The following is a 12,012-nucleotide window of genomic DNA, read 5'->3' as shown; positions in this document are numbered from 1 at the left end:
ATCACTGAACCTCTGGACTGATACTGTAAAGAACTGACTGGACTGAGACTGTAAAGAACTGACTGGACTGAGCAGTACTGGCCTACTGGAGCCTCACAGTGTGCCATCCTGCAGCTCGGTGCCTCCAGAAAAGCTCCATCTGTTAGAGAACCATCAGAACTTTGTCCTCGGTCCGACTCTGGTTTCGGATGTTTGCTGCATGTCTCTGACTCAAAACTGTCAACAAGTCACCTTTTTTATTTAAAGAAGTAATAATGAAACCATGTGCCAGCGCAGATACAACAGAGAAATGTTCCATGAACGCCACGTGAACCGAGGCGGCATGAAGGAAACCACATGATCCAAACGGTTCTGATGTTCAGAGACAGCTGGACCCACAATCTGCTGAGCCGGACATGTTGAACCTGGCCAGTCCAGTGTGTGTGTGTGTGTGTGTGCACATGTCTGGAGTATCTGTTTATATGTCCGTATCCTGAACAGAACCACTGGACAGGAAACAGGAAGCGCCTTCACATACAGTGAATATAGAAAGTGTTGACAGCCTCCCGTGTGTGTTTTTATTAAAGGTTTTATTCGGTTTTCAGTGGATATATGTTGGATATTCAGCAGTGTGGCTGCATCGATGCCAACTTCTGTCAGACGGTCCAGACTGAAATATCTCAGCAGCTTCTGAAGGTGTGCATTGAAATCTTATACAAACAATCACAAGAAAGAAAATTTCATTTGATTTGCCTGAAAAATCTGACCTAACATATTTATCTTTTTTAGCAGATTTGAACAGGATGTGAAAAATGATTGAACACAGGTTGATATTTCAAAAAGTAGAAAAAGGTAGAAAAATATAAATATAACATATTGTAGGAGCCGCATTAAAGTTGTTTATGTTTTACACAAATTACATATTATTATTCTATTTTCGTGCCAGTTTTTCCTCTTTGAGTGTGAAACCTTCTCCAGGTGCTGACGGTGACACCTGAGAGGAGGCGGGTCAGCAGATAAAGTCGCTGACATCAGTCTGTGAGCTCGCTGTGCGTCTGAACCTGTGAAACTGCCTCCACCTGCAGGGACTTTAACCTCTTAATGAACGCCCCCATTTTAAGGTTCTTTTTCCAAAATCAGTCAAATTGAGACTCATTGATGCTTGGTACCATTGGAAAGGTAACACCCTCAAGTTTTCTTTCTAAGTGCAAGTGTCTATTCTATGACATACTGACACAGAGTTACAGAGGTTAAAACACAGGTTTTGGTTTCCGTCCAATTCAAATGTCAATAAACTGACTAAGATATAAGGGTTCAGGTATGTCTATGGACACAGCAGACACAATGAGGCCACAGCCACAGGTCTCAGCTTGCTACACTCAAAATGTGAAGTCAAAAGACAAAAAAATTGATTTTTCACAATTTTTTTTCTAAAGGCATGTCTGTACGTTTTGCTTGGGTCCTTTTTTTCCAAGAGCGCCTACTGAGATTCAAAGGGTTATAACTTGAGAACCCCTTTACCTAGAAACATAATCTCGGTCTCAAAGGAAAGCTAAGACCCTGCAGGGTTTCTTGCTTGTTCAACACTTGTAGCTAGTTTTGGGTAAAGTGACATGGATATTCCCATTCTATGGACTCTTGGTGAGCTATGAAAAATAAATTATGTCATGACGTTGTAGCTGTGGAAAAAGGGAACACTCTGAAGGTGTGTAGGCATTCTTGCTTCTTGTGGTAGAGAGCTCTTTCTAATGTTGTGTCATGGTGAGTTTAGAAGGCTAGGCAAGGCAAGGCAAGGCAAATAACTTTTTTCCTTTCCTTAAAATAATCACGACAGTCTCAGCTTTCCAACAGTGAGTATATACTGTTAAGATCTGTTGCTTAAAACTATTAACAAGAAAACTATTAGTTTTTACAAAGGGTGTTCGTTTAGTTTAGTTATGTTGGAAGTGTTCCTTAAAGTCTGGTTTATGCTTCTGCGTCACGGCGACCCTACGCCGTCATTGAGCATTCGTAGTTCTGCGTCGAGGGAACGCGTTGTTTCGCCAAGCCGCTAAGGGGGTGTGGCTGTGTCTTTGTTTGGTTTCGGGGGGTTCATATCGGATTCCTTGGTTTTCTTCCGGTCAGACAGTAAACAATGGCAACTGAGATGGAGCGGGTGTTTTTGGAGATGGAGCTCGTGGATATTGAACAACAAATGCAGTGGCGGTGTTGTTATACTGTTGACCGGAAAAGCAACTGCCGGAACTGAGTTCTGAGCGGACCAATCACAGTCCTTGCCGTTCGTGTCTCGACGCGTCGACGTGACGCGAAGTCAGGATTTTTTGGAGGCGCACGTCAGGCTACGTTGACAACGTAGCTACGCCGTCGCCGCGGCGCAGAAGCATAAATCAGGCTTAAGGGGTTAAACAGGGTTTCTGCAGGTTTGAACAAGTCAAATGTAAGATTTTTTGAACTAAATTTAAGACTGACAAGAAGTTCAAAAGAGTGCAGTCCCAGAATTCCTTCAAAAAATATCAAACTTCTTACATCCAAATCTGTTGCCAAAATGTTCAACAATGGTGTTCAAAATCCAAAGCAGCTCTGCATCAACGTTAGAGTTGAGCCGATGCAAAATATGGATGTATTTAAGACTTTTTAAGGCCTGAAATTGTCAAATTTGAGACTTTTAAAACTTTTTAGGACCCAGCAGAAACCCTGTCTGAACCTCTTGCATTTTATTTTATTTACATAAAGTACTGGCAACAGTGAACAGTCAGAACGCTCTCATGGGATGTTTTTGGAAACAAACTCTGACGTAACACTGCATGAGGACATAAAGAGTTAAAGGAAAAACATTCTACACTGTTTTTTGCCACTAGACAAATAATGAAACACACACACACAAAAAAACAGACAATATTTAAAAAGAAGGAACTGTGATACTGTCAAAGCTCATCTCAGTATTTTATAGAAAGGTTCTCATTTGATAATAAGAATGTGTTTATGATCTGATGTTTAAATTATGTTTGAGATGTGAAACATTGTGAGGGAAACTCAGAAAAAGTTAAACTATTAATGAAGTGATTCTTTTTTCTTTATTTGGATCCATCAGCTTCCACAGAGTGATCGTCTGTAATCATGGCAACGCCCATGAATCAAAAAAACAAAACATTTTTAAATGACACATTACTGATACGCTAAAAGACCCAAATATACAAAAAGTCATAAATTGGAGCGATGAAGCAGCAGGAGGAGCAGGTGAAGCTCAACAGGACCGATTCAGAGACTGTTTAAGAGAAAAACAAATATAACCGTCATCTTTATCTCTACCTGCTCTGTTCCACTGTCACACACACCTTCAGTGGTAATATCTTCAGGTTAGACAGAAGACTGTTAATGTATGGAAACATCTTCTCAGTGAAAGTGTGTGTGAAGGTGTGTATGTGTGTGTCAGTGTCAGGATCAGAGAACGACAGCTTTCCTCTGTTCCAGTCCAGATTCACTCTGATCCTCTGGGGCTTCTTCTCAACTACGACATCAGAGTCTGGAGTTGATGGTGAGTGTGCTGAGTATTTACCATGGTTAAACTGAAAACACCAGCCATGTGACCATGTGTTAAGCTTCCTGTGGTCAGACACTGCACACACACCAACTGACCAGGATTTATTGTCTCCAACCTCGACATCCCAGCTGTGAGTCCCTGAGTTAAAGCCCTCAGAGCCCAGGACAGAATAGAGTCCCTTAAACCTCTCTGGATTATCAGGAAGCCTCTGTATCTCTCCTCCTCTCATACTGCTCAGATCTTCAGACAGGATCCGGTCCAGCCCAGCAGTGTTTGGGTCCAGAACCACAGGAGTGTAGGAGACCATGTCCTTCATCTTGTTCCAGATGTTGAAGCTCAGGTTGCCCAGGTGTTTGGCCTGGTCTATCAGAGCTCCTGAGGGCAGCTGTGGATCCTCCAGCAGGGGGCGCTGCTGGACTCTTTCCACTGCAGCCTTGTAGTTGTGCAGGAATGAGACGTCTTCAGCTTCCAGCTGCTCCTCTGCGGCTCTGACTGCGAGTAAAAGAGCGGTTATTTTTCTAAACTGAACATCCACCTTCTCCTTCATCATCTGACTCTTCTGCTCCTCTTCCTCCCTCAGTGCAGCCATCCTGGCCTCCTCTTCCTCTTCTAGAAACTTGTGCAGCTTCTTAAACTGCTTCGTAATCTGCCTCTCTGTGTGTCGGGCCTGGACCTTCATGTGCTGTGCTATCAAATCAAACTGTACTTTAATGAATTCAAATACCTTTAACTTCTTCTTTAAGGGCTTCAGGGTTTCATGAAGCTTCTTCTTGTGTTGTCGTGCAGCTTCATTGATGGGTCTGAATCTGTGGTTGGTGTGTTGTTCTGAGTCTCTGCAGACGACACACACCGGCTGCTGATGGTCCAGACAGAAGAGTTTGAGTTTCTCAGAGTGCAGACTGCAGAGATCCTTTGGAGCTCTCTGGTCTCTCTCCAACAAGAAGGCTTCACACAGGCTCTTTAAGACCAGACTAACAGGTGGTTTTCTCGTTGAAGAAACGGTCCTACAAACTGGACACTCCTGTGTTTGTCTCTCTCTCCACCAGCTCTGCAGACAGTCTTTACAGAAGCTGTGGCTACAGGACAGAACAACAGGCTCTCTGAAGACGTAGTGACAGACCGGACAGCAGAGATGCTCCTCTGATATGGAAGCCATTTAGTCTCTGAGTGAAGCTGAAAAGAAAATAGCAGACAGAAAGAACTTTCATCGTCTGTTAATTTTCTTTACAAATTGACATGCAAGGAAACTTCACTTACGTTGAGTCCTGTGACCTGCTGCCTCTGAGCGAACGTCACCTGCTGTACCGTCTCTCCACCTCCCTGGACTGTGGGAGGAACCAGACACCAGGATCAGGATCGAGACCTCGGCTGCACTTTAACAGTCCTGCAGTTATATGAAAGGAGAGTTTGTCAGATCTGTGAGCTGCTAATATACAGGAGCAGCTCTATAATGTTTAAGTTACCAGACGACGTCACTATCAACACTGCTGGCTGTGTATTCATGATAATAACGTGTTTTCACAGTCTGATATTTCATTAGTTTGAAGACAAACTGAGAATTGATGAATTGGAAAATTATCTTTTAAGTTGACATCATTAGTGTGATTTATGACACAATTCAAACAGGATCAATAAATTATTAAAGAAATAAAGTCCAATGGGGGAAATCGGAAAGGAGCGTGACGTCAGCTCTTCTTGTGATTTGGTCTTTAATACGTTCTTCCTCCTGCGCAGAAAGGTATTGTGGGTAAAAGTTTATTATGTGTCGTGCGCTATTTTGTGAAAATCCTACACTGAAATGAGCCAAATAAATTCACTATGAATATATATCTTGTACAAACTCACAGTGGTGAAATGTCAGCAGCGTTTGCCTTTAGATGGAGGGTTGATAAACAGAGATGTTGTTGATTTAAAATGGGTCGTATTGTTCTTCTGTGACGGTCTCTCACTTCACCAGGTAGAAACAGGCGCATTGTACAGTAAAGTAATGTATTTGCCCATCAACTGCATCCTAATCAATGGTGGTTTTAAGGTGAACAAAACAGAAACGTCTTTCTGAATTAGCTCTCCAACATCCTAAAACTGAGAGGAGTAGAGGCTTTGCGACGGAGGTCAAAAATTCATCGGGGTCCCTGTTCAAAGTGATCAAATTCACGGCATGTTAGCCACAATTACCAACTCTTAACAACATTGAAGAACAAAACACTTCATGGTTAAAGTCATGGCGGACTGTAGCCTGGTACATGAATAAACACAAAGGATGAAACAAATTACCTGAATGTGGTTTTAGCGCTGATTCCTGAAGCAGGTCGCTGTTGATGTTGTTTACTCTGCAGGGCACCGGAACGTTTGAACAACATGGCGTCCGGCGCGAAAACATCTCTAAACTACGGCGTCCTGCAGAGGACAAACACCTGGGCGACGTCACTCCCAGGAACAGCGCCATGCCCTGAAGCCAGTTTACATAGCGGCCACACTGTGTAATTACACCGTCCCATGATGCACTGCGGCCCAAAAATACATTTCGCACAAGCTAACAGTGAAATAAACGTCTGTTAAACCGTGGATACGTGTTTTAGAGCGTCACATCGTCCGATAAGTCACTTGATTCACTGTCAACATTTGAACATTTGTTCCAATAACATTGAAGAGTGAAAATCTTTTTCCATCTTTTTTCTAATTGGTCGAGAGCTAAACCGGGCGTAGCAGGCTCGGTCGGCGGCACTCTCTACAACACGGAGGATTCGGGTATTTTAATAACTGGAGTCGAACTTTTTGGACTTCAGAACCATTGTAGCTCTCTTCATAACACACAGACACATGTCGGTTCCTTGAAACGGGCGTTTATTGCTTCTACATGTCTTGCTTCTATGGTGCATCCACGTCTTAGTTACGCCGTGAGAACTATAATTATGAATGAACATAACATGAAATGAATGTAACTTACATTAGCGCCAAAAAGCGTGAGAACAAACAAACAATACAAAGTAAAAGCGACACTTAGTACAAAATACCTCGTTGGCCGCTTGTCATGAAAAGGGTTTCTTGCGTCCTTAGAGCTTCTTTGACTGCTTACATGACTTCAGAAGGCAATCATAACAACTTTGATGCAATTTAACGGAGCTTAGAAAGGAAATTAACTCCGTTGGAGTATATGGTCCATCAGTGAAATGCGTCGTAGTAACACAACAGACGAACATTGGTTCCGCACAGAAACGTATAAAAAAAACCGCCTTTAAACTCATATTAATTCACCTGTTACACATCAGTATATTCCTGAATTGTACAAGAACATTATTTACTAACATTAAACTTACATTTTAACCTGACAAACATTAATTATTTATTTATCACATTAAGTGTTATAATTAATTATGAATTAATTATCATCTGTGCCTCATGAACATTAAGTATTTTACAATGACACTTACAACCATTGACCTGTCACTGGTGGACACAGCTTTTGAGGTGGAGCAACATTCATTCGGAGGAAAATTGTTAAATGGCGCACGAGGCCAGAAATGCTCGACAAACGGCTATGGATCTTCCGCAGTGCGGCCCATAGAGCATGCGCACTGGAGACTTCCACCGACCGAGCCGGCTCACTTCCGGTTTAGCTCTCGGCCAATTAGAATGAAGATAAAATAATGTAATCATGCGTCTCGAAATGTTAGTGGACTCCAATTCTCTGACTTCTGTCAGAGATCCTTTATTCCACTTTTTCCAGATATACAAGATTAAATTAGGTCTATAGAAGGACTTAATAAGATGAAACATGACAACCATGAAGAGACAATATTTTATTATGTTGATGAAAAACATGATATGAAATCACCACCATTATGTTCTGATTTTAATGTCTGAAAACTATAATCTAGACTTCAAAATAAAGTGTCTTGGATCTCGGCCACTCAAACATGCAGTCATTCATAAACACATTATTGTTTTTATATTGACTGACATGAGGAAATTATGTATAATTGTTGCATATTTAATTCAAATGTCCTGGTTATGTTAATGAAATAAAATAAGAGATCCATAGTAGATTTACACTTTGATATTTTGTCATATTTGATAAAATTACAGCACATGTGCAACCTCACAGGTAAAATTCAGTGAACACAAAAGTCATCTTTATCTCTACCTGCTCTGTTTCACTGTCACACACACCTTCAGTGGTAATATCTTCAGTTTATCCAGGCTGTGAATGTATGGAAACATCTTCTCAGTGAAAGTGTGTGTGAAGGTGTGTATGTGTGTGTCAGTGTCAGGATCAGAGAACGACAGCTTTCCTCTGTTCCAGTCCAGATTCACTCTGATCCTCTGGAGCTTCTTCTGCTCGATCAGAACAGTGTTTGAAGATGATGGCGAGTGTGCTGAGTATTGACTGTTGTATAACTGAATATGCCAGAATCCAGACCATACGTAATCCTGCCTCCAGTCAGACTCTGCACACACACCCAGTGCCCAGTATATACTGTCTCCAACCTCGACATCCCAGCTGTGAGTCCCTGAGTTAAAGCCCTCAGAGCCCAGGACAGAGCAGAGGATATCAAACCTCTCTGGATTATCAGGAAGCTGCTGTATCTCTCCTCCTCTCACACTGCTCAGATCTTCAGACAGGATCAGGATTGGATGAGCAGTGTTTGGGTCCAGAACCACAGGAGTGTAGGAGACCATGTCCTTCATCTTGTTCCAGATGTTGAAGCTCAGGTTGCCCAGGTGTTTGGCCTGGTCTATCAGAGCTCCTGAGGGCAGCTGTGGATCCTCCAGCAGGGGGCGCTGCTGGACTCTTTCCACTGCAGCCTTGTAGTTGTGCAGGAATGAGACGTCTTCAGCTCTCAGCTCCTCCTCTGTGGCTCTGACTGTGTGTGAAAGAGCTGCTCTCTCTCTGCTCAGGGCTTCAATCTTCTCCTTCATCATCTGACTCTTCTGCTCCTCTTCCTCCCTCAGTGCAGCCATCCTGGCCTCCATTTCCTTTTGTAGAAACTGCTGCATCTTCTTAAACTGATCCTTAATCTGCCTCTCTGTGTGTCGGGCCTGGACCTTAATGTGTTCTGCTGTCTGATCGAGTGTCAGTTTGACCTTTTTAAAAACCTTCAACTCCTCCTTTAAGGTCGGCAGAGTTTCTTCATGTTCTTTCTTGTGTTGTCGTGCAGCTTCATTGATGGGTCTGAATCTGTGGTTGGTGTGTTGTTCTGAGTCTCTGCAGACGAGACACACCGGCTGCTGATGGTCCAGACAGAAGAGTTTGAGTTTCTCAGAGTGCAGACTGCAGAAGTCCTCTGAAGCTCTCTGGTCTCTCTCCAACAAGAAGGCTTCACACAGGTTCTTTAAGACCAGACTAACAGGTGGTTGTCTCGTTGAAGAAACTGTCCTACAAACTGGACACTCCCGTGTTTGTTTCTGTCTCCACCATCTCTGCAGACAGTCTTTACAGAAGCTGTGGCTACAGGACAGAACAACAGGATTTTTGAAGACGTCCTGACAGACCGGACAGCAGAGATCCTCCTCTGATCTGGAAGCCATTTAGTCTCTGAGTGAAGCTGAAAACACAGCAGACAGAAAGTACTTTTATCTTCTGTTATTTTTTTGTACAGTGCCTTTGCAGACATGCAAGGAAACATTAAAATGACACAAATCTTACATTTTTACATTTTGTCAGCACCACAGAAACATTGTAGGTTACATGTGTAGCTTTGTTTTTGTGGAGTCTTTGCAGAAACGCAAGGAATCGTTAAAATGACACATTTTCATACATTTTGTCAGCACCACAGAAACATTGGGGGAGTGCTAAAGTATGATTTGGTTGTCTGATTTTCACCGACAGTCAGTGGTCAGTCTTAATTCCAGGCCTGTCACATCAAACCTCTTTCCTTTCCTTTTCTTGTAACAGAGCTGTCATTTATATTACTCTGTATATGCATGTTGTTTTCTGTATGTGTATCCTCTGCAGCACTTTCTGTTTTCAATGCTGCTATATAAATAAAACTTCACTTACGTTGAGTCCTGTGACCTGCTGCCTCTGAGCGAACGTCGCCTGCTGTACCGTCTCTACAGCTCCCTGGACTGTGGGAGGAACCAGACACCAGGATCAGGATCGAGACCTCGGCTGCACTTTAACAGTCCTCATCGCTGGTAGTGCAGCTTCATCGCCTTGTGGGACATTGGACAGTAACCTTAAGAAAGAAATCTAGCATTAGCAACAATACACACTTTATTAAAATAAAGATTATTGCCAAGTTAAATGAAATGAATGAAAAACTTGAAGTAAATTGAATAGCTAAGGATCCTTCCTACAGTATTTAACCACGATGAAGTTAGTTGAATTAGATTATTGTTGTTTTATTATGAATGACAATATCTTACATCAGAATTTTCATTGTAAATGAAAAAGCCAATCAAACATGTTTGTTTACACCTGGAGAACAAACTTTGTAGGTCAGAGCATCTCTGCAGCACAACAGAATATTATTAAAACACATAATAAATCTGCTCATACTGACAACTGCAGTTATATGAAAGGAGAGTTGGTCAGATCTGTGAGCTGCTAATATACAGGAGCAGCTCTATAATGTTTAAGTTACCAGACGACGTCACTAACAACACTGCTGGCTGTGTATTCATTATAATAACGTGTTTTCACAGTCGGATATTTCATTAGTTTGAAGACAAACTGAGAATTGATTGAATTGGAAAATTATCTTTTAAACTGAAAGACATATGTGTGATTCTTGACACAATTCAAACAGGATCAATAAATTATTAAATAAATAAAGTCCCGTGGGGGACACCGGAAGGAGCGTGACGTCAGCTCTTCTTTGTGATGAAGATATTCTTCCTCCTGCGCAAAAAGTGTATTATGTGCTATTTTATGTAAATCTTACACAGAAATCAGCTAAATAAATGTAATAAATACATTTAATATGAATATATATCTTGTACAAACACAGTGATGAATTATCTGTAGTGTTTGTCTTTAGATGGAGGGTTACTAAACAGAGAAGCTGTTGATTTAAATGTGTCGTATTGTTCTTCTGTGACGGTCTCTCACTTCACAGGTAGCAACAGGCGCATTGTACAGTGAGTATTTTATTTGCTTCTGATCTATGGTGGTTTCAAGTTGATAAAAAACAGAAACGTCTTCCTGAATTAGCTCCCCTCGAGGCTTTTATACGGAGGTCAAAGATAAAACTAACTTTATCGGGGTCGCTGTTCACACTGATTAAATTCACGGCATGTTAGCCACAATTACCAACTCTTAACAACATTGAAGAACAAAACACTTCATGTTTAAAGTCATGGCGGACTGTAGCCTGATACGTGAATAAACACAAAGGATGAAACAAATTACCTGAATGTGGTTTTAGCGCCGATTCTTGAAGCAGGTCGCTGTTGATGTTGTTTACTATGCAGGGCACCGGAACGTTTGAACAACATGGCGTCCGGCGCGGAAACACCTCTAAACTACAGCATCCTGCAGAGGACAAACACCTGAGCGACGCCACTCCCAAAAGCTCCCGGGAACAGCGCCATGCCCTGGAGCCAGTTTTCATAGCGGCCACACCGTGTAATTACACCGTCCCATGATGCACTGCGGTCCCAAAAATACATTTCACACAAGCTAACATTGTGAAATAAACGTCTGTTAAACCGTGGATAAGAGTTTTAGAGCCGTCACAAGTTCTGAGACATGACTCGATTCACTGTCGGAATCTTAACATGTCTTCCATTTGAAGAGTGAAAGTCTTATTTTATCTTTTATTCTAATTGTTCGAGAGCTAAACCGTGAGTAGCAGGCTCAGTCGGCGGGAGACTTGAACTTTTTTGGCTTCAGAACCATCGACCTATAATTAGAGAATACAGCCTTTGAGGCGGAGCACCATTCATTCCGATGAAAGTTGTTCAATGTCGCACGTAGGTATTTTTTTTATTTTTTCCTATGGCGCACATAGGTAGAAACACTCGACTTTCGGCGGTGGATCTTCCGCAGTGCGACCCACCGAGCATGCGCACTGAAGGCTTCCGTCGACAGAGCCGTCGACCGGCTCACTTCCGGTTTAGCGACCGGCTAACTAGAGTGAAGATGACATAATTTCATCGTGCGGCTCTTCTGGACCTTCCAAATGTTATTGGACCGAATTGTTTAAATTCTGACAGTGAATCGAGTCATGTCTCGGATGTTGTGACGCCCGAAAACACGCATCCACCGTTTTACAGCCCCTTCTTTCACAATGTTAACTTATGGGAAAGTCTTTTTGAGCCGCAGTGCATCACGGGATGATGTAATTACATTCTGGAAAATAAGAAAACTGGTTTCAGAGTCTGGCGCTTTTCCTCCATATAAAATAATAATAATAATAATAGTAATAATAATGTTCCCAGATTGTTACATCTTTTCCCAAACATCACGTCTTGATACGTGTTCCTACATGTCAGCCTGTGTTTCTGTCCATTCTCTTCTGCTGCGTTGTCAGTACAAAGAATCACAC

General features: G+C 42.1%; 1 protein-coding gene and 1 pseudogene across 15 annotated transcripts; both read right to left on the bottom strand.

Moving 5' to 3' along the window:
- LOC115582773 (uncharacterized) overlaps window positions 1-12,012 on the bottom strand; it is a 484,111-nt pseudogene that overhangs the window by 462,073 nt on the left and 10,026 nt on the right.
- Window positions 3,031-11,168, bottom strand: LOC115584001 (nuclear factor 7, brain-like). Of its 15 annotated transcripts, none has more exons than XM_030421308.1 (4): window positions 6,952-7,068; window positions 5,795-5,969; window positions 4,778-4,904; window positions 3,031-4,693 (listed from the first exon to the last, which is right to left on the bottom strand). In XM_030421308.1, exon 4 carries the CDS (start codon window positions 4,674-4,676, stop codon window positions 3,285-3,287), a length of 1,392 nt encoding a protein of 463 aa, XP_030277168.1. In that variant the 5' UTR covers window positions 4,677-4,693; window positions 4,778-4,904; window positions 5,795-5,969; window positions 6,952-7,068; the 3' UTR covers window positions 3,031-3,284. The 15 variants fall into 15 exon arrangements, with proteins under 15 accessions (XP_030277168.1, XP_030277164.1, XP_030277173.1 ...); XM_030421304.1 differs by having other exon boundaries at window positions 3,031-4,683; XM_030421313.1 differs by having other exon boundaries at window positions 4,778-4,845.

This window comes from Sparus aurata, chromosome 6, assembly GCF_900880675.1.
Source record: "Sparus aurata chromosome 6, fSpaAur1.1, whole genome shotgun sequence".
NCBI lineage: Eukaryota > Metazoa > Chordata > Actinopteri > Spariformes > Sparidae > Sparus > Sparus aurata.
This window is presented reverse-complemented; position numbering and strand designations above follow the sequence as displayed.

Coding starts and splice junctions, on each gene's coding strand:
- LOC115584001 (XM_030421316.1), bottom strand. CDS start 4,676: ATGGCTTCCATATCAGAGGAGCATCTCTGCTGTCCGGTCTGTCACTAC.